This window comes from Mytilus galloprovincialis, chromosome 1, assembly GCF_965363235.1.
Source record: "Mytilus galloprovincialis chromosome 1, xbMytGall1.hap1.1, whole genome shotgun sequence".
NCBI classification, from domain to species: domain Eukaryota; kingdom Metazoa; phylum Mollusca; class Bivalvia; order Mytilida; family Mytilidae; genus Mytilus; species Mytilus galloprovincialis.
This window is the reverse complement of record NC_134838.1, coordinates 11,438,600-11,464,339: the sequence shown is the minus strand read 5'-3', so window position 1 is coordinate 11,464,339 and position 25,740 is coordinate 11,438,600. Positions and strand designations below refer to the sequence as shown.

The window sequence follows — 25,740 nt, the reverse complement described above, 5'->3', positions numbered from 1 at the left end:
ACAATAATGCTGTTGCAATACAATAAAACTTATTGTCATTGAAAAACCTGAGATTCATAGATGCAAAGCTAGCATATTCATAGGGGTCCCCTTTTGTGGTTGATTAAATAGGGAATCACTGGAGCGGGCCCCTCTTAAGTCAGTCAGCAGCCTCCTAGAAAAAGTTCTGGATCCGTCACTGATATCAGGCATATACATGTATGTACTGTAGTATTTGAGACATAAAAAAAAATCAAAGATATAAAAAGTAAACTTGATGGTCTTTAATGTTTGATTAGGTGTGAAGGACTGAAATAGAAAGGTTTTAAAATCGTTCAGTTCTCCTAGACATAGTGAGGTATCCTTGAGGTCTCTCAAATGGCCTATCATGACGACTTTTCACTGTTTTTCTGAAGTGTGGTAACGCCTGCACCTAAATAAATCATTTTCAGTAGTCTCTCTTTTTTTCATACTTTGTTGATAAAAAGTCTAAACTAATATTCAAATTAGAAAAAAAGAAAAACTGAGCAACTTGAACCCACAACATACAATTGATATCAGGTGTTCTGGAAGAGTAATTAGATCCTGCTCCTTGTGTAGTATTAGGAATGAGATGTCCTGGTGCCCTTTTCCTATATGTTATCACATGATTTTGCAAATTATTGCAATTGTGTGCTTTTTGAGAATGGAGAAAAATGTGTGAAAAAGTATTATATTGCATAAAAATCAGCACACAGATATAGGAATGGTATGATTCTGATTAAACTATAGATCCTGTGTCCAAGCATTGTTTTCTTGTAGATTGGTGTAGAATAAAAATGTGGGTCAAGCATTAATATCAATGCAACAAAACAGGATCCCCAAAATCAGAGTGAGACTTTCATATGCCAATTTCATAGTAGACCTTAGAAGTGATACAGCATTTTGTTAATGCTTTAAATGGTCATATAGCTCTGACATGTATTAAGAATTGGATGTACTAGACATTGTGCATTCCTATTGAATGATAATCTCAAGTTCTCAAGAGTTAAACATGCCCCACGGCCCAGACACACTCAAACATATGTTGCTTGATATTCATGATAAGGACAGGACAGACATTTATAAACATGTGCGAGTGTCAACTTCCGACTTGCTTAGTTTTTTTTTTTATATAAACAACAAGAACGAATACTAAAAATCAAGTGAAAATTATAGATGCATCAGATTAATATATGTTGATTGGTACTTTTTCAAATTGACAAGTTGATTTCAGATTTATATTTACTGAATCAAAGAATGACTAACCATTACCCTACAAAAAATGGCTTAAAACAAAGATTAACTGAGTGCTTACACTTTGAACATGCGTAGGATTTTTATCCATAGAATAACTTTTGACTTACCCCTTGCTGAAATTTTTGAAAAGTTGGGAAAAAAGGGGGTACTTCCAGACAACTGAAGTCATAAATATGGACAAATTTATTCATAGATTAACCTAGTTTCAATGTACTACATTCATCTGTTACACACTGCAGCATAATTAAATAACTACAGAAAATGTAATACTGCGAGGAGTTTGAGCAACATGAAAAACATCAACAAATGACGGTGTAAAGCCTTCAACCCATCATTTTAAAGTAAAATATATTTAGAATCCTGGAAACATCATCACCCTTCATTGTCTCAATCAGTTTCGTGGTTAAAACTGTTAAATATGACATAATTGGCTTAATTTTTCGCCGAAATAACTCCAAAAACGTTAGAAAAGTGTTGAATTTTGACCTCCGGTTGAAGTATTTATTATGTAAACAAGACTCAGAGTGACGGGGAATCCTATACATAGTCATGTGCCCATATGTTTCTGGGTCACATTTATTTATATCTCGACCAATGAAAAGCTTTAGGATGCATTTGTGTCAGTTCCTAGCAAACAGGGGGATTACCCGCGGTTTTTTGGAAATCTACGGAGGACGTCTTTTGAATTATCATATTTCAGTAACGCAGCACTTATTTTAATACCTATTTTGGCAGTCGTGTGACAAAATCTATTCTAATGAAAAATTAACCTCAAATACTGATGGATGTTTAGTTGTTTTAATAAATTTATTGCCTGAAGCACAGGCTATGTTTTTGTTTACACGCTGGTTACAGCGCCACCTCGAAATTTTAGATTATCTCCCCTTTCCCGCGTGACCACCGGAAGGAGCTCTTCAATGTCACTGGCTTTCCCACTGAATGTCAAAATCAAAAGCTCAAACATATAAAACGGATGGATAACAGCTGTCATATTCCTGACTTGGTACAGACATTTTGCGATAATGAAACGATAAATGTATTTGGCACAACTTTTTGGAATTTCAGATCCTCAATGCTCTTCAACTTTGTACTTGTTTGGCTTTATAAATATTTTGATATGAGCGTCACTGATGAGTCTTATGTAGACGAAACGCGCGTCTGGCGTACTAAATTGTAATCCTGGTACCTTTGATAACTATTTACCGCATGTTAAACATTTATTCTGCACATACTTTTTTTAAATTTAAATTTAACGAAGAGTACAAAATGTATGTATTTAGTGGACAATTATGGTGTTATAACTCCTATTTAGGAAAGATGTACATGAACATTTTACCTTCTTTCTAAAATATGCTATACAGATTGCTATTGTTTTCATATACTGAATTATAAATTTAGATAATATTGCTTGAAATTTCGACTTACCACTCTTACAATGAGCGTCGGTTGAGATTTAATTTTACGACAAAAGTGTGGTTAATTTCAATTTTCACTTCGTAAACTTTCTTATTTGTGTAGCATCAATCCACCGGCATATGGGAAATATGCCTCCAAGGAAATATTCCAGGGCTTGTACTTCCTATTATGACGTCTATGATACAGACTTGCTTCTTTCTCGTAATCAATTGAACCAAGGGTTGAAAATTGTACGTTTGAATTCATCCCCTTGACTGATTTACAGATGCCATCATGATTGGTTGACTTTTCAAAGATAGAATATTATACAGCTATATCCCATTGTAGAGTCTAACTTTAAAGAACAGAAATTCGCAATCGTTTTTTTTTGTATATGATACTCTGATAACTTTGCATTTGCTTATGGTTTCATTGATTGAAAGTCAGAAGATTTCAGTTTCTAATAAATCATAATACATTCCTTCGATAATCAATACATATAAAAAGTATGTAAATAGAATGATAAAAGGTGAAGAAAAACGCATTAAGTGGTATTTACTTGTAACTTATCACTTCAGCAAAAAGTGTGTAAATCTTACATTTTCTTTTATAATTTTATATGTAAAATTTCACTTTCACCCACGGACTTTCTATCTTTATTCCAATGAAGAAATATTTTTCAAAAGCTTTATGTGGCTATAATAATTTAAATATGAACTTTTTTTTTTCTCCAGAAAACTCAGGCGAGACGTATATTCGATGGGGGATGACATCATGTCCAGAGGAGTCTTATCTTGTTTATGATGGTATGTTGTAACTGCGTTATAGAAACAATGTATGCAAACATAAAGCATCGGTATCTTATTTAGGAAAATGTGCTAACAAATAAAAATAAACACCCTTTTTATACTTCTATAAAAAAAACTTGCTAAGACCTCTTAATACATCTTAAAACCTTCACTCTGAAACTGATATCATTCTTGTGAACATAAATTGTATGTGGAAATTTTCTGAAATTTTTGTAGGATATGCTGCTGGAAAACACTACAACATGGGTGGATCGGGGGCAAATCTGCTATGTTTACCAAAGAATCCTGAATGGAAGGAATATACAGAGGGAAATAGTTCCACATGGACTGGTAAACTATTTGGTGTCGAATATGAAATCGGTGAGAATAAGCCATACTCAAAGACTTCTCTCAATCAAGATATGCCGTGTGCTGTATGCGAGTCTAAGAGATCAACAGTTTTAATGGTACCAGGTAAAGTAACATGTCATGAAGGATGGCACAAGGAATTTTCTGGATATCTTATGTCGCAGACCAGTAGAAATGATCGTAGTCCAACAGAATACATCTGTGCTGATGAGCAGTTGGAATCTGTGCCTGGTGGAGATGCAGATCGCAATGAGGCTGTCTTATATCCAGTGGAAGCCGTTTGCGGAAGTTTAAAATGTCCACCGTACGTTAATGGCAGAGAGCTTACTTGTGTTGTCTGCTCCAAATAAAATAGAAAAAACTATAATCTGAAATAAAACATAGAAACATAAACAGTCTTATAATTTTTTTCATGTTGTTTTTATTTCATTATTTCTTTTGACTTTTTTTATTCTCAAGTTCAATGTTATGTCGTTTGTCATCTAACTTTAAACTTCTGAAGAAAGACGATAATAATTCTAAACAGTACAAACGAGGGACGAAAGATACCAGAGGGATAGTCAAACTCATAAATCGAAAATAAACTGACAACGCAATGGCTAAAAATGAAAAAGACAAACAGACAAACAATAGTACACATGACACGACATAAAAATTCCTGTCAGCCGAACGAATGTTGTAAGAGCCATTTAACATAACATACATTAAACCCTAGTTTTTGGTGGGGTTCGTGTTGTTTTTTCTTTAGTTTTCTATGTTGAGTATATTGTATATTATATAAAAAAATGATATATACAATATACTCTTTAAAAAAGATGATGTGGTATGTTTTAAAATAACTATTCTAAAGAGATCAAATGACACACACATTAACAACTATCAATATACAGAACGGCCTTCAACAATGAGCAAAGCCCATACTGCATAGTCAGATATAAAAGACCCAGAAATGACAAATGTAAAACAATTCAAACGAGAAAACTGAAGACCTGATTCATATACAAAATGCAAACAGCAACGAACAACAACCACTGAATTACAGGCAACATGTTTTTGCATTCTAACATCTTTTAAATGCCGCAATAGTTGTCTAATCTGTGATTTTTACCATTTGTTCTCATTCTGATTATAAAGATTAGAATATCATCTTATATTAAAGCAAATTTTGGTCCTTGCCTTGGAATTTTGAAATTTGTAGCACTACTTATGTCACAAGTGACTCAGAAACAGTAAAATAACAAAAGCTTACGAACTCCGAGGAAAATAAAAACGGATAGTCCCTCATCAAATGACAAAATCAAAAGCTAAAACATATCAAACATATCAAACTGTCATATTCCTGACTTGTTGCAGGCAGGTTTTTTTCTGTAGGATTACTTTGTTTTATAGATAACTGAACCTCTCACTTGAATGACAGCCGCCTACAATTTCATTATATTGACAACAATGTGTAAACGAAAAAAAAAGTAATGGGTAAATGTGTCAAACGCAGGGGAAACGGCAGTCAACATTGTATCATTATCTGAAAAACAATAAAACAAACACATACGTCAATTTGGCAACAAAGAAAACCAAAAGGGCATATAGACAAAGCACACATTCAAAAACGAAAGACAAGAATGCAAAAATTTACCATCGAACGATAACACAATGTATGTGTACCAAGCAACGTCGAAGGGATATTACCAAAACAAAATAAATAGTTATGGTTATAATTTACAAAGACAACTAAAAGATCACTATAACACGTACTGAAGATAACAAACAACGTCATTACCTGGAATCTGTATTTCAAGACAATCTTGTATATTTATAAAGTTTTTAGAGGGTTGCTGCACAGAAGGAAGCTATTAAACCAATATTTCCAAATGGTAAAGTTGAAATCATTCCTTCGTAAATTTTACGGACGCCATCACCAGTTTCACAGATGATATCGGACAGGTTTTTTACGTCGTAAGTACAATCCCCTTCCCTTTTCAAGAATTTGACCTTCCGAACTACACTATTTACCGGGTTTATAATAACTTGAGCAACACGACCGGTGCCACATGTGAAGCAGCATCTGCTTACCCTTCCAGAGCACCTGAGATCAACCCCAGATTTTGGTGAGGTTCTTGTTGTTCAGTCTTTAGTTTTATATGGTGTTTCTTAAGTACTATTATTTGTCTGTTTGTCTTTTTCATTTTTAGCCATGGCGTTGTCAATTTGTTTTCTTCGATTTATGAGTTTAACTGTTCCTTTGGAATCTTTCGCCCCTCTTTTGTTACGGAATATTTGTCAACAAGGTCTTGTTATCTTCCGATGAACTTTTTCTAAAGAAAAATGTTGTTTATTTGACATAACTCAGTCTCGTCTGCATAAGACTCATCGGCAACTAAAGAAAGAGTAACATGTATTATTTTAAACAAAAATATTGGTGATATCATGTGATCCGAGAGGATAAATAAATCTTGCTCCTCATGTGGCACAGATGGCTTATGTTTATATATTAAGTATGAAAGCAAGGTCTAAAGAGTTAAAGGAACATACAAATTCTTCTTGGATTTTAGTTGTATGTATAAAACGGTATGCACTGAATACTAACTTCACTCTTGCCACTGTTAAATAAATCAATTAAGACAGAAAAATTTAATCGAATAATTTTTCCTATAAAGTTTAATTATGAAATTTGTAATATTTCACTAAAAGGTAGAAAAATATAGTTGTTTCTATAAAATATCTATTTTATTTTTTTTAATATGTGCTTCCATATCAAATCTATGTTCCTGCAATCCAAATCGCAAACGGTGTATGTCTAAGTGTTTTGTTCTTATGATCAAAGTAAAGAGTCAATCAACATGATCCAGTAACTGGCATTTTCATTTCCCCTTATGACAAATATTGAGTATGAAACAAAAACAACAAAAAACAGTCAATGAAAGCTGAAAATATTGTCTTCATGGTTATCAAAACTCATTATGTAATAAACAGATGTGAATTCTAAAAATACTTTAGAGATCTACTTCAAAATCTGCAATCACATTCTTTATATTTTTGCACTCTTATCAGTACATTTTGATGTTTAAAGAAAAAGATTTATTTAGAGTGCCTTGAATCGCAGTCACTAAGATAGCAACAATATTTATTAAGTTTTAAATGAGTATAATATCCTCAACAATTCATTTCTGCTTATCACAAGATAGTATACATTTAATTTTCATTGATTAAACCCATTTAAGGTGGTATAGTAACCATTATTTCTATATTGGCATAATCGTTATACATATTTATTCTATTAGTCATATATCTTTGTTTTGAAAACAAGTCTATAAGTAGTTATGTGCCATATCATTCAACAAAAATGTAATGTATTTTTATACATAAAATATACTGGATTGAACCGAATAGTTTGCCGGAATCTATGATGGTAGAACTCGGACATACACAATTTATAAAGTGATTTTTTTTACAAACACTAGGTCGATACCACATCTGGTGAACCGGTGGTCCCGCATTCTTATAAAAATCAATATTAATAGATGAGATAAATTACTAAGACACTAAAAAAGAGTAAAAGATAATACAGGTATATTCAAAGTCAAAGACAAAAATAAACTGTCAACGCAAAAAACAAGATCAATAGACAGACAACAGTACACAAAACAAAACATAGAAAATTGAAGACTGAGCAACGTGAAATACTTGAAAAATTAGGGGTGATATAAGGTGATGTGTAGGATAAGCAAATCCTGTTCCAATTGCAGCACTCGTCATATTGCTCATGTAAATATAAACCTAATAATGAGTCTAATTCAATTGGTTACATTTATAGAAAAGGGGGACGGGATTGGGGGAACGTCCTTAAAATTCACGAAAGGATGATTTCAACTTTACTACTAACTCTTGATTTAATAGCTTCCTTATGAGCAGCAAACCTCTATCAAGGAATTGGCGTCACTTTATCTGTGACATTACTATTAGTATTATTTATGTTGAACGCATATTTTTAATGGAAGTATTTTCTCAAATCTCAGAACAATTCATATTATTAACAAAAATCTTTAAATGTCTGGTTTGGTCGTTCCTGATTGAAGAGACTTTTTTGTTAGATTTAGGGACATTTTCTCATACATTGTATCATAACCTTAGTATGTCTGAATTGATTTATTGGAAACCTGAACAAAATTGTTGGAACTCTTAATAGTAAGATACCCTTTAATGTTTTTTTTATCATTTTAAAAGGTTTTCTTTTAAATGAGAAATAAAATGATACACCAAAGATTAAGTGATCATTATGCTGGAGTTTTTCATATTTGTTGAATTTTCAATCAGCTTATCGGCATTCAATGGAAACCATCCTTGCACCTCTCCTGGTTGACCTTTTCTTATTTTCATATGACCCAGAGTTCTTTCAGACATTTGTCAAAAAAATAAGAAGATCAAGGAAGCTAGATCATTTACTATCAAATACAGGTATATTGACGATGCTCTGACCATTAACAGATACAGATTCTTCCACCGCAGTTCTAGACATAAACCACGGATTTTACTACAGTGATACTATCATTAAAGGGACACTAGCTGCCAAATTCCTGTTCACCGATTTGTCTCAAATTTTCACATTTTATTTATAACAATGTCAAACATTTTTCCAATCTATCAAAAGTATAAAATAAACTATTTACAGAACATGGTCTCAATAATTTGTAGCTTCGTTTCGTGTAAATTTTAGCCAAGACGCCATCTAATTAACTATCTAGTTGACCTTTTATGACCATATAAGCGATGTAAACATAAACATAGATATAATTAGATTAAGCAACTCGTGCATTTGGATTTTTATGAGTCTGTTAAATTTTGTATTATAGATTAAAAAATTATGTTTATCGTTGTTTTTACCTTTAAAAGAATAATTTTGTGTGGATCGAATCAGTTAATCAAAATATTTACCTTTGTTTCACTTTCAATGTTGACATTCTTTTCCTTTATATACCCGTACACAGACAATGCATGCGTTATTCTATCTCTTTCTACGGGGTTACATTGGAGTTCACATGAATACGGATTTAATGAGGTCAAATTATTCACTTGCAAGTGAATAATTCATTATCAATGTTTATTAGCTTAATTTTACAAAATTAAATCATTAAAGCTGATAAAAGCAAATAATTATTTCACTATTTCACTTTCATTTTTGATTGAACAAAAAAAAATCCTACTTTTGATTTTTTATATATTACGTAGCTAGTGCCCCTTTAAGAGAATTTATATCACACGGGACGATTGCAATAAATCCTAGATGATTTAACCCTTTGAAGTTACATTGGATTTCGGTATTTTTTTATAAAACGTTTTTAATTACTCCTGATATAATGCTTTGATAATAGATTCCTTTTATTCTGGCACAATTTTTTATATGTACATTACGATAGTTTTTGCTTTGCTGTTGCTATTTCGACCTGTTTGTTGATTGAAACTATATTATGATCATCCGAATTATTCACATTATCCACACATTATTTCTTTTCATGTGGCTTAAAACAATCATTACATTGATTGCAGTGAATTATCGTGATTTCCCAGTGATATAAAAACAACTAGTTTAACATGTTAAATAAACCTGATAGCTTCTTTTTTTAATTGATTCTTTATTGCTTATATTGCTGTTTAACAATTAAGCTTGGTGTACAGCATTCCATTAAGTATCCCTGTTAAATTACCACTGAATACCTAGGGGAAATATTCAGTAAAATTAACTATAAATAACATTGATTTAAATATCTAAATACATTGATAGTTGTTACAAAAAGTCTTTGCTGCTCTACAAATAATATTTTTCGTTTATATTCATAAAAATATCTAAATTACGATATATAACTACACAATATTTTTTTACGAAATTTATTTGTTACTCCGGAATGTTTTTTTTTTTTTATTATTATCTAATCAGAAACGAAATGCGGTCAGTGACATCGCACGATTTTTCCGATCCTTGTGTTTGGATAAAATATTTTTTTGGAAATTTGGATTAATAGTTTTGATGAGGTTTTAAAAGTTTTTGATAATGATTCGAAAAGATAAGTTGTAGTACTTTTTTCTCTGTTGCACCTAAATCCTTATATAGATTTGTTATTGATTTGACCCAGACAAATATCGTGTCGTGAACTTTACATATCAAATTAATGTTTGTAAACAACGTATAACGTACTAGTGTTTCAGTACCTATATATTGTATAAGACACACACGCGCCTACACATATTTTTACATCTGAAATACCAACAGAAACATTCATAGTAACGATGAATAAACAAACGTCTACGCATACAGCATCACATGACTCAGAACACTACATCCCTGGGCAAAATAAAGATATTTATGGAAAAACTACTCGAAAAATTCAAACATAAAAAATATTCAACTCGTGACCAAAAAACACAGATATCTATCTCATGTGTTACATGCATTCGTGAATTAATGTGTTGTTCGGTCACTCGTTGAATATTTTTTTGTATTTGCATTTTTCGATTAGTTATTCCATAAATATCTTTATTTTCGTATTTCTTAACGTTCGTGAGAATTTATTCTTGTTGAATTAATTAAAAACAAGAATGTGTCCATAGTAAAATGATGCCCCATTCGCACTATCATTGTTTATGTTCAGTGGACTGTAAAATTGGGATAAAACACTAATTTGACATTACAATTAAAAAGAGCATATTATAGGGAACTGTCGTGGGGCATAAATTGGAATTCCTACCAATTTTCACTTTTTCGTACTATGAACATCAAAATTATTTCATTTCTCCTTAAATACTGTTCTTGTACCTGTACAGGAAGTTTTATCTAGCTCTAACTGTATAGTTTTATGGTTGATATTCACCCATTATGTACCAAGTGTAAGATTAGTTTTATTGATATCAAAGAAATTTCTTGGTATTCCTAAACAAGATTTATACATACAGACGATCAAGTATACGTAATGGCAAAATTATTTTCATTTACCTGTGTAGAATATTACGCAGCTTTTTTCAATAAATTCATCATAGATAACAGGATAAAAGTGATGATTTTCTATAAATTGTTTAATATTTCACATTGGTATCTTACTTTAACTTTGTTTAAACCTGTTTATTTACTTTTAACCTTATTTATTTACCCCTTATAAATTTTATTAACTATGAATAAAGGCAACAGTAGTATACCGCTGTTCAAAACTCATAAATCCATGGACAAAAAACAAAATCGGGGTAACAAACTAAAACCGAGGGAAACGCATTAAATATAAGAGGAGAACAACGACACAACACCGAAACGCAACACACACAGAAACGGACCAAGCAACAGACAAAACACCACGAGAATAACAAATATAACATCAAAATCAAATACATGAATTTGGGATAGACAAGTACCGTGCCACGTCTTATCTCAAAAATAAGAGAAAACACAAACGACTCAACGTTAAAATGCAACACACACAGAAACGAACAATATTATAACAATGGCCATCTTCCTGACTTGGTACAGGACACTTTTAAAGGGGAATAAAAGTGGTGGGTTGAACCTGGTTTTATGGCATGCCAAACCTCGCACTTTAATGGCAAAGTTAAATATAACATTGAAATGACAACATAATATTACAGGACTACAATACAAATAAAAAGGAGACCATATTAGACAAAGAAAAGCATGCTTAATAGATAACAAAAAGCATCAGGTTTAAAATTCAATACACCAAAAACGCGTCTTGTCCACACAACATTAACTATGAATTTGCATTCAGGTATTATCAAAGATCAAATTTATTCGTTCATTGTGTGTTAATTTACGTTTTTTGATTGAGTTAAGCCTTTCAATTGATATGTTATAGTGTGTTTTTCTATGTTGTGATGTTATACTCTTGTTTCAGAAAAGGGAGAAGGTTTGGTACCATTAAAACGTTTAATTCTGCTGCAAATGTTTGCACCTGTCCTAATTTAGGAATCTGATGTACAGTAGTTGTCGTTTGTTTATGTTGTTCATACGTGTTTCTCGTTTCCCGTTTTTATATAGATTATATAGACTGTTGGTTTTCCCGTTTGAATGGTTTTACATTACTAATTTTTTGGGCCCTTTATAGCTTGCTGTTTGGTGTGAGCCAAGGCTCCGTGTTGAATGCCGTACATTGAACTATAATGGTTTACTTTTATAAATTGTTATTTGGACGGAGAGTTGTCTCATTGGCACTCATACCACATCTTCCTATATCTATTTAGTACATCTATTATGTTCCTGATGTCCGTCCTGTTTACACATGTGTTGTTTGTGGTGTTCGATTGAAGGACAATAGCTCCCACAAGTTCTTGTCTAGGAAGTATTATCTGTTTCAAAGGGGTTACACAATGTTTGTGCCATCATAATAACTAACTGGTCCCCATTCACAAGGTACGCACATGCCCCGTAAGCGCTCTGACTTGCGTCTGTGAAAACATGCGGTTTTCTTGTTGTAATAATAGACGATACGCTGTTGTATAAATAAGATCTCGGTATTTCAATTGTGAGTGCCTGTTTGAGATCCTGTAATGAACTAAGCCATTGTTTCTGTATATGTTCTGGAAGTGGTTCATCCCATTCAAATTTTCGTTTACAAATTTGCTGCATCAACATCTTTGCTCTTACGGTAAACGTACTAAATATGCATAATGGGTCAAATATTTTAGAGGATTATTGTAATATTTCTCTTTTCGTTACACATCTGTCCTAGCCCAATTTTATACTATCTTGAAACGAAATTGGATCTTGATCTTGATCCGAGTATTTTTACAGATTTGTTTTTATCAAGGGAATTCTCCGTTGCTGCATCTTGTCGTAATTTTACACTGTGTTCGACATCCAAGACCTCAAGTTAAATCCTCCTTTGGATGATATTCTCTGAATCCTCTGTAGAATGTCAACATGTTCTCTTCGGTTTGGAAACTTGACAAAACATTGTCCACGTATAAATCTTTCTTCATCATATTTACAATTATTGACGAATTATTATTTAAATGTTACAGTAGAGTTGCATTCAAAACGAACGGGAAATATATACCAAATAAAACTACTCTGAAACGATATGTAATCAGTTGGCTTGATGGGTCGGCAGGTTCACTCAGCCAAAAAATAAATCTCGTCACGTCTCGACCCTTTTTGTCAAGCTCAATTTGAAGGAAATCTTTTACGATGTCTTTCGTTGCTGCATATTGGTGTAATATAAATCTTGCTATTATCCCACATAACTCATTCATTTGTGGCGGGACGGACATAAGGCAATCATTAAGGATGGGCGTATCTGATGATTCTCGACAGCTGCAATCAAATACAATGCCAATAGGGGTGATTGGTGTGTCTTTCTTGACAGCATGATGAGTATGAGTTTTATGAATAATTAAAACCAGTTACGATAGTATCTGGATTATTTTTTTTATAGATTTCATGATGTAGTTTTTTTTCTCATCTGCATTTTCATCTTTTCCACAACTCTTCGTTTTTCCTTGTCAAGAATAATGTCTCTATACACTTTCATCATTTCTGGTTCCATTGTATCGTAAACTGCTATAATGATGTGCGTTGTAAGTGACGGGTGCGTAAGTTCAAGCTGATTCTGCATGTACGCGTTTATAATTGATTGTGTTTGACCATACATTACCTTTAACAATATTAATGCGTGGTAATAGTTGGCGTTTGATTAAGATAAACCGAATATGCATTGTGCGGGTTCATTGTGTACCTGAGATTTGAGAAAGCTGACCTTTTGTACATTTGTTAAAGAGGGATTGTATTGAATGGTTGTCTCAAACGATTCTCAGAATGTCTGCCATGTGAATATGTCTCCCGTAAATTTCGGGCTTGGGTAATATGTGATAAACATTTGTTGCTGTTGTTGAATTTGCGACTTCCATATATTGTATAATCGTCGGCGACAATAATTTCTACTTCGTTTTCATCTAAGATCTGTGAGTCGAGCGATTGAAGCAGGTTCCTCTTCTTTATCAGGGTATCTGCGGCAACCGAAAGCTCTTAAATTTCTATGTCATTTTCTAAAACTCTCTCTTTCGTTCTATTTATCAGTCTTGTTATTGTGCTTTGGTGACCACCACGAATTGCTACTATCTTCTCCATTGGTCACGGTACCAATATCGTGAATCTTGTGGTTGGTAATTCTCTTTGAATTAATAAGGCTTGTGTTCATACAAATTGTATTCATTATTTAGACATTGCTCACAAGGCAGCGTTACGTAAACAATAGTTAACGTTAGTGACGTTAGTTACATAGTAAATGAATAACGGTAAATCCTTGACAACTGTCGTAGGTGGGGGCATACAAATAATTTAGTATATCTATTATGTTCCGGATGTCCGTCCTGTTAACACATGTGTGGTTTGTGGTGTTCGATTGAAGGACAATACTGTCCGTTTGAAAGAGCAGCAGCTAAAACAAGTTTTATGATTAATTAAAACCAGTTACGATAGTATCTTGATTATTTTTTTTATAGATTTCTGATGGTAGTTTGGTAAATATACGTGTATGATCCAATGAAGGCAACATAGAGATTTAATGTGAACATATTATTCCTACTGCACAAGGAAATGAAAGTATCATAATGCATTAAGTTCAATTCTATGATAAAGCTTTAAGTGTGATTAATAAATTTAAAAAAACTTAATATGTAAAGAATAAATATCTTTAATCAAAATCTCGAGTTCGACTTGTGTACTCTTTTTGTATCTTATATGAGTTACATCCAAATGATATACATAGTCTGATTTTGACGAGAATTTGGTTTTTTGGGAGGAGTCTCATTTATTTTAGAGTTTTAAAGTATCTTGCAAATGAAAAAGGCTTCCTGCACCTCGATCGAGTAAATTTATAGATATATTATGGATGTTGATTAAACTTATTGAAGCAAGGAATGTTTCGGCTTAAAGTAAGATATGATAATTTTTGTTTGTGAAAAGTAAAATGGAATTCGATGCGACTGTCATACAAGTGAGAGGTTTAGCGCTATAAAACAAGGTTCAATCCACCATTTTCTACATTTGAAAAAAACCAAGACGGAAAGTCCCTCATCAAATGACAAAATCAAAATCTCAAACATATCAAACAAATTGAAAACAACTATCGTATTCCTGACTTGGTATAGGCGATTTTATGTAGAAAATGGTGGTGGATCAAACTTGGTTTTATAGATAGGTGAAACTCATACAATTTTTTATAAAAAGAAAACAATGAGTGAGCGAAAAAAATAATAGGTAAAAATGTCAAACGTAGTTGCAATAGCAGTCAGTGTTGTATCATTATCTGAATTTCAATAAAAACCAAACAAATATTTCAAGTTTGTCGACAAAGAAAACCAAAAAGACATATAGATAAAGCACATATATTTAATGAAAAGACAAATATACAAAAACTTACAATCGCACGATAACACAATGTATGTGTACCGAGCTACGTCATAGGTATATTACCAAAACAAAATAAACAGTAAAGAGAATAATTTACAAAGACAAATAAAAGGAACACTATAACACGTACTGAAGATGACAAACAACGTCAGCAACTAGAATCTGTAATTCATGGCAAAACTATTGGTGTTATCATGTGATCCTAGAGAATAAATAAATCCTGCTCCTCATGTGGGACAGATGGCTTATGTTTGAATATTAAGTATGAAAGCAAGGTCTGAAGAGGTAAAGGAACATACAAATTCTTCTTGGATTTTAGTTGTATCTTAAAACGGTATGCACTGAATACTAACTTCACACTCTTGCCACTGTTAAATAAATCAATTAAGACAGAAAAATTTAATAGAATAAATTTTCCTATAAAGTTTAATTATGAAATTTCTAAGATTTCACTAAAAGGTAGAAAAATATACTTGTTTCTATAAAATATCTATTTTAATTTTTTTTAATATGTGCTTCCATATCAAATCTATGTTCCTGCAATCCAAATCCCATACGATGTATGTCTAAGTGTTTTGTTCTTATGATCAAAGTAGAGAGTCAATCAACATGATCCAGTAACTGGCATTTTCATTTCCCCTTATGACAAATATTGAGTATGAAACAAAAACAACAAAAAACAGTCAATGAAAGCTAAAAATATTGTCTTCATGGTTATCAAAACTCATTATGTAATAAACAGGTGTGAATTCTAAAAATACTTTAGAGATCTACTTCAAAATCTGCAATCACATTCTTTATATTTTTGCACTAATATCAGTACATTTTGATGTTTAAAGAAAAAGATTTATATAGAGTGCCTTGAATCGCAGTCACTAATTAGATAGCAACAATATTTATTAATTTTGAAATGAGTACAATATCCTTAACAATTCATTTCTGCTTAGCACAAGATAGTATACATTTAATTTTCATTGATTAAACCCATTGAAGGTGGTATATTAACCATTATTTCTATATTGGCATAATCGTTATACATATTTATTCTATTAGTCATATATCTTTGTTTTGAAAACAAGTCTAAAAGTAGTTATGTGCCATATCATTCAACAAAAATGTAATGTATTTTTATACATAAAATATACTGGATTGAACCGAATAGTTTGCCGGAATCTATGATGGTAGAACTCGGACATACAAAATTTATAAAGTGATTTTTTTTTACAAAAACTAGGTCGATACCACATCTGGTGAACTGGTGGTCCCGCATTCTTATAAAATTCAATATTAATAGATAAAATAAATTACTAAGACACTAAAAGAGAGTAAAAGATAATACAGGGATATTCAAAGTCAAAGACAAAAATAAACTGTCAACGCAAAAAACAAGATCAATAGACAGACAACAGTACACACAACAAAACATAGAAAATTGAAGACTGAGCAACGTGAATTACTTGAAAAATTGGGGGTGATATAAGGTGATGCTGTAAGGTAAGCAAATCCTGTTCCATATGTAGCACTCGTCATATTGCTCATGTAAGTATAAACCTAATAATGAGTCTAATTCAATTGGTTACATTTATAGAAAAGGGGGACGGGATTGTGGGAACGTCCTTAAAATTCACGAAAGGATGATTTCAACTTTACTACTAACTCTTGATTTAATAGTTCCTTATGAGCAGCAAACCTCTATCAAGGAATTGATACTTGCGTCACTTCATCTAAGACATTACTATTAGTATTGTTTATGTTGAACGCATATTTTTAATGGAATTATTTTCTCAAATCTCAGAACAATTCATATAATAAATAAAAATCTTTAAATGTCTGGTTTGGTGGTTCCTGATTGAAGAGACTTTTTTGTTAGATTTAGGGACATTTTATCGTATATTGTATCATAACCTTAGTATGTCTGAATTGATTTATTGGAAACTTGAACAAAATTGTTGGAATTTATGATAGTAAGATACCCTTTAATGTTTTATTTATCATTTTAAAAGGTTTTCTTTTTTAAATGAGAAATAAAATGATACACCTAAGATTAAGTGATCATTATGCTTTTTCATATTTGTTGAATTTTCAATCAGCTTATCGGCATTCAATGGAAACCATCCTTGCACCTCTCCTGGTTGACCTTTTCTTATTTTCATATGACCCAGAGTTCTTTCGGACATTTGTAAAAAAAATAAGAAGATCAAGGAAGCTAGATCATTTACTATCAAATACAGGTATATTGGCGATGCTCTGACCATTAACAGATACAGATTCTTCCACCTCAGTTCTAGACATAAACCACGGATTTTACTACAGTGATATTATCATTAAAGGGACATTAGCTGCCAAATTCCTGTTCACCGATTTGTCTCAAATTCTCATATTTTGTTTATAACAATGTCAAACATTTTTCCAATCTATCAAAAGTATAAAATAAACTATTTACAGAACATGGTCTCAATAATTTGTAGCTTCGTTTCGTGTGAATTTTAGCCAAGACGCCATCTAATTAACTATCTAGTTGACCTTTTATGACCATATAAGCGATGTAAACATAAACATAGATATAATTAGATTAAGCAACTCGTGCATTTGGATTTTTATGAGTCTGTTAAATTTTGTATTATAGATTAAAAAATTATGTTTATCGTTGTTTTTACCTTTAAAAGAATAATTTTGTGTGGATCGAATCAGTTAATCAAATTATTTACCTTTGTTTCACTTTCAATGTTGACATTCTTTTCCTTTAAATACGCGTACACGGACAATGCATGCGTGATTCTATCTCTTTCTACGGGGTTACATTGGAGTTCACATGAATACGGATTTAATGTGGTCAAATTATTCACTTGCAAGTGAATAATTCATTATCAATGTTTATTAGCTTAATTTGACCAAATTAAATCATTAAAGCTGATAAAAGCAAATAATTATTTCACTATTTCACTTTCATTAATGATTGAACAAAAAAAAATCCTACTTTTGATTTTTTATATATCACGTAGCTAGTGCCCCTTTAAAAGAATTTATATCACACAGGACGATTGCAATAAATCCTAGATGATTTAACCCTTTGAAGTTACATTGGATTTCGGTATTTTTTTTATAAAACGTTTTTAATTACTCCTGATATAATGCTTTAATAATAGATTCCTTTTATTCTGGCACAATTTTTTATATGTACATTACGCATGTTTTTGCTTTGCTCTTTCTATTTCGACCTGTTTGCTGATTGAAACTATATTATGATCATCCGAATCGTTCACATTATCCACACATTATTTCTTGTCATGTTGCTTAAAACAATCATTACATTGATAGCAGTGAATTATCGTGATTTACCAATGATATAAAAACAACTAGTTTAACATGTGAAATAAACCTGATAGCTTCTTTTTTTTAACACTCTAATTGATTCTTTATTGTACATATTGCTGTTTAACAATTAAGCTTGGTGTACAGCATTCCATCAAGTATCCCTGTTAAATTACCACTGAATACCTAGGGGAAATATTCAGTAAAATTACCTATAAATAACATTGATTTAAATATCTAAATACATTGATAGTTGTTACAAAAAGTCTTTGCTGCTCTACAAATAATATTTTTCGTTTATATTCATAAAAATATCTGAATTACGATATATAACTACACAATATTTTTTTACGAAATTCATTTGTTACTCCGGAATGTTTTTTTTTTTTTATTATTATCTAATCAGAAACGAAATGCGGTCAGTGACATCGCACGATTTTTCCGATCCTTGTATTTGGATACAATATTTTTTTGGAAATTTGGATTAATAGTTTTGATGAGGTTTTAAAAGTTTTTGATAATGATTCGAAAAGATAAGTTGTAGTACTTTTTTCTCTGTTGCACCTAAATCCTTATATAGATTTGTTATTGATTTGACCCAGACAAATATCGTGTCGTGAACTTTACATATCAAATTAATGTTTGTAAACAACGTATAACGTACAAGTGTTTCAGTACCTATATATTGTATAAGACACACATGCGCTTCACATCTTTTTACATCTGAAATACCAACAGAAACATTCATAGTAACAATGAATAAACAAACGTCTGCGCATACAGCATCACATGACATAAATTTTACAAACAAATGTCTTCCAGAAACTTGCACACACACTCCTACCGTAGCACTTATAGATATTTACTTACATTTTACATTCAAAATTCAGAAAACTACATCCCTGGGCAAAATAAAGATATTTATGGAAAAACTACTCGAAAAATTCAAACATAAAAAATATTCAACTCGTGACCAAAAAACACAGATATCTAACTCATGCGTTACATGCATTCGTGAATTAATGTGTTGTTCGGTCACTCGTTGAATATTTTTTTGTATTTGCATTTTTCGATTAGTTATTCCATAAATATCTTTATTTTCGTATTTCTTACTTTAACTTTGTTTAAACCTGTTTATTTACTTTTAACCTTATTTATTTACCCCTTATAATATAAATTTTATTAACTATGAATTTGCATTCAGGTATTATCAAAGATCAAATTTATTCGTTCATTGTGTGTTAATTTGCGTTTTTTGATTGAGTTAAGCCTTCCAATTGATATTTTATAGTGTGTTTTTCTATGTTGTGATGTTATACTATTGTTTCAGAAAAGGGATTTGATTGAGTTAAGCTTTCCAACTTTCCCGATCGTTTCTCTCAGAGACCTAATATCCCAATTCAGTTTTCCGTGTTCTCTAGTCATCATTTTGTTTTCATTTCATCGGGTAACTTTCCAAATATGTTTGGTACTAAAAGTGATCCGAATGTGTCTTGCGATTGTCTGAGCGACTCTTATCCGCGTATGCACGATTCCATTGTATCGTAAACTGTTATAATGATGTGCGTTGTAAGTGACAGGTGCGTAAGTTCAAGCTGATTCTGCATGTACGCGTTTATAATTGATTGTGTTTGACCATACATTACCTTTAGCAATATTAATGCGTGGTAATAGTTGGCGTTTGATTAAGATAAACCGAATATGCATTGTGCGGGTTCATTGTGTACCTGAGATTTGAGAAAACTGACCTTTTGTACATTTGTTAAAGAGGGATTGTATTGAATGGTTGTCTCAAACGATTCTCAGAATGTCTGCCATGTGAATATGTCTCCCGTAAATTTCGGGCTTGGGTAATATGTGATAAACATTTGTTGCTGTTGTTGAATTTGCGACTTCCATATATTGTATAATCGTCGGCGACAATAATTTCTACTTCGTTTTCATCTAAGATCTGTAAGTCAAGAGATTGAAGCAGGTTCCTTTTCTTTATCAGGGTATCTGCGGCAACCGAAAGCTCTTAAATTCCTATGTCATTTTCTAAAACTCTCTCTTTCGTTCTATTCATCAGTCTTGTTATTGTGCTTTGGTGACCACCACGAATTGCTACTATCTTCTCCATTGGTCACGGTACCAATATCGTGAATCTTGTGGTTGGTAATTCTCTTTGAATTAATAAGGCTTGTGTTCATACAAATTGTATTCATTATATAGACGTTGCTCACAAGGCAGCGTTACGTAAACAATAGTTAACGTTAGTGACGTTAGTTACATAGTAAATGAATAACGGTAAATCCTTGACAACTGTCGTAGGTGGGGGCATACAAATAATTTAGTACATCTATTATGTTCCGGATGTCCGTCCTGTTAACACATGTGTGGTTTGTGGTGTTCGATTGAAGGACAATAGTGTCCGTTTGAAAGAGCAGCAGCTAAAACAAGTTTTATGATTAATTAAAACCAGTTACGATAGTATCTGGATTATTTTTCTATAGATTTCTGATGGTAGTTTGGTAAATATACCTGTATGATCCAATGAAGGCAACATAGAGATGTAATGTGAACATATTATTCCTACTGCACAAGGAAATAAAAGTATTATAATGCATTAAATTCAATTCTATGATAAAGCTTTAAGTCTGATTAATAAATTAAAAAAAAACTTAATATGTAAAGAATAAATATCTTTTTTCAAAATCTCGAGTTCGACTTGTGTACTCTTTTTGTATCTTATATGAGTTACATCCAAATGATATACATAGTCTGATTTTGACGAGAATTTGGTTTTTTGGGATGGGTCTCATTTATTTTAGAGTTTTAAAGTATCTTGCAAATGAAAAAGGCTTCCTGCACCTCGATCGAGTAAATTTATAGATATATTATGGATGTTGATTAAACTTATTGAAGCAAGGAATGTTTCGGCTTAAAGTAAGATATGATAATTTTTGTTTGTGAAAAGTAAAAAGGAATTCGATGCGATTGTCATACAAGTGAAAGGTTTAGCGCTATAAAACAAGGTTCAATCCACCATTTCTACATTTGAAAATGCCTGTACTAAGTCAGGAATATGACAGTTGTTGCCCATTCGTTTGATCTGTTTTATCATTTGATTTTGCCATTTTATTAGGGACTTTCCGTTTTGAATTTTCCTCGGAGTTCAGTATTTTTGTGATTTTACTTTTTAGATATATTTTGTTTTGATTTATTGTACACTGTGCATGTGAAAACTCTCGTTTAAGGATTAAGGATGTATTCAACATTCATTCATAGCATCTCAATTTAAGTTGACATTTAAAACAAGCACGCAATATTGTAATTGCAGGTTTCACATTACATTATCTGTTGCATCAACACACATTGAAATCTTTACATCAATAATGAAAACAAAAGTAAATATTAGTACACCTAATACTAGCCAACTGGTAAAGATATCGAATTATCATGTTGAAGATCAGTTTGGTTGTCCTTTTTTCCTGTGTTTGTTGTCGAGCTTGAGAGCCAGGGTGTTTAAAAGAACATCTCATAAAAGAAATTAAAAGGAACTTGAAAGATCTACAATCTATGCTTGGTAACAATAATGGTATGTTGTTCCTTTTCACTGATTACTAATGTTTTTTTTCTACATGAACAGCAATTCTCTGTCGTATTTATTCTTATTATGTGATTTGTTGTAATATTAACGTTGACATTTGTGTTTTTAGGTTCGGCGAAGAACATGATTCGTGCCTTAATTAATGATAAAATGTTAATCAAAAATTCTAAATATGACCTTTTTTTACCAGGAAAATCAGACGAGACGTATATTAGATGGGGAAAACATCATGTCCAGAGGAGTCTAAGATAGTTTATGATGGTAAGTTGTTACTGTGGTCCTAATTAATAGCGCCATCATAGAAACATTGAGGAATTTAAAAAAGTGTACATACAAATCAGATGTAAAAAATAAAAACTTTCTTAAGTACATAAAGAAAGTGTAATTACGCTCATGTGACTTGTTTACTTACTGTTATAAAGTCTTAATTCTAACTAAATAATATTAATACTGTGCATTTTTTTTAATGTATATTAAATTTTGTGAACTTTTTGTAGGATATGCTGCCGGAAAAAAACACAACATTGATGGGTCGGGAGCAAATGCTCTGTGTTTACCAAAGATTTCTGAATGGAAAGATTATAATAGTGGAGTGAATACATGGACAGGTAGGGTATATGGTATCGAATATGAAATCATTCAGAACAGGCCATATTCAAAGACTTTTCATGATAAAGATGTGCCATGTGCTGTTTGCCAGTCTAAAAGAACAACAGTTTTGATGGTACCAGGTAAAGTAACATGTCACGCCGGATGGCATAAAGCATTTTCTGGATATCTCATGTCGCAGTCAAGTACAAATGGCCGTTCTCCCACAGAATACATCTGTGTTGATGAGAAGTTGGATTCAGTGCCTGGTGGAGATAGAGATATCAATGATGCTGTCGTGTATCCAGTGGAAGCCGTTTGTGGAAGTTTAAAATGTCCACCGTACGTTAATGGCAGGGAGCTCACTTGTGTTGTCTGCTCCAACTGAAAAAAAATGTATAATCTGAAATAAAATATACAAGCACAAACAATTGTTTTTCATGTTATTGGTAATTTACAAATTTTATAATAACATCAAATAGTTTCCCATGAAAAGTGTTTACTGTCGTTTTGAAATTTGTACTTGAAAGATAGAAAATAAAACAGTTTACGATATTTATTTTTACTTTTAAATAGTTGTATCTTCAAATTTAAAGAACCGGCAAAGGAAAAGTATTTTTATTTTTTTTCAATCTGTATTATAACACATGCTTATCCCGGTTTGTAGTTATGATCATGGTTGTTGCTTTTTGGATATCCCTCTGTTATATAGAAATAAGAAGATGTGGTATGATTGCCAATCAGACAACTTCAAATTATCAGAGACAAATGAAATAGGAGTTAACAACTAAAAATCACCGTACGGCCTTCAACAATGAGCAAAGCCTACACCGCATAGTTAGCTTCAAAATGACTTTAAAACAATGCAAATCTTGAGTTATATGATGTTACGCACTATTGATTATGAATAAAAACAGATGTCAACGACACAAAAACAAGAGGCCACCAATACAGTCTGCAAAAATAGACAGGCACAAAAGGCTTCTGAGTTTATTCTCAAGTTTTTATTATGCTAAATCTTTAGTTTCCTGTGTTGAGTTTTGTTACGTTATTGTCTTTCGTCTATTTTCTTTCGTTGAAAGGGTTGCTTTGATTTTCGACTACATTTAATAGAAAAACAAAGGATATGGGATATTTATCCATGACACAAAATCAGTACATGCACAACAAAAAAAGACAATTATTATTGTTCACTTCCTAAGTATCGCCTTACGTTTTTAAACATCAGCTGCTTTCTCCACAAAATAACACAACTGCCTATAAAATACAATATGAAATAAACATGATTTGAAATGTCGAAAATAAACAGAATGAAAAACCAATTGTTCAGATAACAAATGAATGTCTTTCCACCAAAGCTCGTTTTATATATAAAAATGAGGTCAAACCAGAACTGTCTGACCTTAAAAGATAATTTATCTCACATTGATTTCCGAAAATTCAATGCTTAAAACACTTTTTTCATAAATCAAAGGAGATAGGATTTTACATTCGGTAAAATCAAAGTCACTTCCGGTGTACATTATAGCTTAACTTACGCTGATCCAAAAATGTATGGTTTGCATACACTTTTGTTTGTAATAAGGAGATATGTTGCTACTTCCAGTTTCCAAAATATCATTTCCTTTATTATCTTATGTAACATCACACTGGTTTCAAAAATATATAGTTCTAGGTTCTTTTGAAATCAGTACATGAAAGGCTACTTCAAGCTTATAAAAGTGCACTTCCGACTGACTTTTTCGAGGTCATTTGTCTACCACCGTAATGCAAAATACCCTATGGCTATATCATGTATAAATATGAATTTACAGCAAAGGTCAACATCTAGAACAGAAAAACTATCTTTCACCTTCACCTTAATTTCAAGATCAGAAACCAAGAACATCAAATCAAAATACCCTATATCTCTACTATTTATCGGTGTTGGTTATAAATGCAGCACAGTTTAAATATTTAACAGTTGAAAACTCCCAATGAATGTCAACAGACACTTTTTACCAGAGATATTCGTTATAAAAATTCTCAATGACCAGTTTAGTTTAAATATGTTTTGGACATTTGGTTGGTTTCTGATAAGAATTGCCAATACGCCAACAAAATTAAGAACATGACCTTGATCTCGTTTCTTTTTTGTAAACCAGGGACCCTATGTCTTTATCTCTTATGGTTTGCTAGTTACAAATACATTTCACTTTTATCAAATACAGATGGGTGAATAAGTCTAATATGAAATCTCGCTTCAGTAAAAATTTACAATATTTGGAGAACGTAACGAGCTATTGGGTAAATAACTTTGTCGCTTTCATTTACGGTTGTGAGGAAGAAGAAGAAAACCGTGTTCCGAGAGATAAAACTTACACCTAAAAGTGTTTGTTTAAATGGTGCCAGTTTTAAAAGCGAATAAACTGTTCGATATCGCAAACTGTCTTCCCGTTTAGAAGTGTTATATGACTTGTCGTATGATAGTTTTATTCACACTGATTCAAATATTTATAGTTTCTATATACTGTAAATTACGAAGATCCTTTCTAATTTCCGGTTTAGTAAATGTCGCTTACGGTCTAATATCATTTTTTGTGTTACACTGCTTCCAAAATATATGGTTTCCATATACTTTTGTCTGTATTAAAGGAGACAATTTGCTACTTCTTGTTGTAGAAGATATTTTTCGGTTTAAATAATAGTTTTATGGATGCCGATTAAAAACATATGGTTTCTTTTCAAAAAGTGCAAAATAGCTACTTCTAGTTTACTCAAGGTCACTCCCGGGTTGACATTTGTCAAAGTCATACATGTCACTCAACAATTTTCAAAAGACTATAGCATTTTTATAGACAATATTTCAGAAATAATCAATTAACCTTAAATTAAAACATTTCTGGGGCAATGACTCCAATAAGATCTCACTGGATTGTATCAGACCACTTTTTTGCACTAATTCTTTTATATGTACTAGTATATTTACAAGTGTACATGAAGGAACAAAATTTAGAACATAATCATGACCTTTGACATTTACATCATTTTGTAAGTAA

General features: G+C 31.8%; 1 protein-coding gene across 1 annotated transcript; it reads left to right on the top strand.

The window, feature by feature from the left end:
• The first annotated feature begins 21,922 nt into the window (after positions 1 to 21,922).
• On the top strand, positions 21,923 to 23,133 carry LOC143069593 (uncharacterized). Its single transcript, XM_076244346.1, has 3 exons — positions 21,923 to 22,102; positions 22,305 to 22,375; positions 22,612 to 23,133. Exons 2-3 carry the CDS (start codon positions 22,330 to 22,332, stop codon positions 23,088 to 23,090), a joined length of 525 nt encoding a protein of 174 aa, XP_076100461.1. The 5' UTR covers positions 21,923 to 22,102; positions 22,305 to 22,329; the 3' UTR covers positions 23,091 to 23,133.
• The last annotated feature ends 2,607 nt before the right edge of the window (positions 23,134 to 25,740 follow it).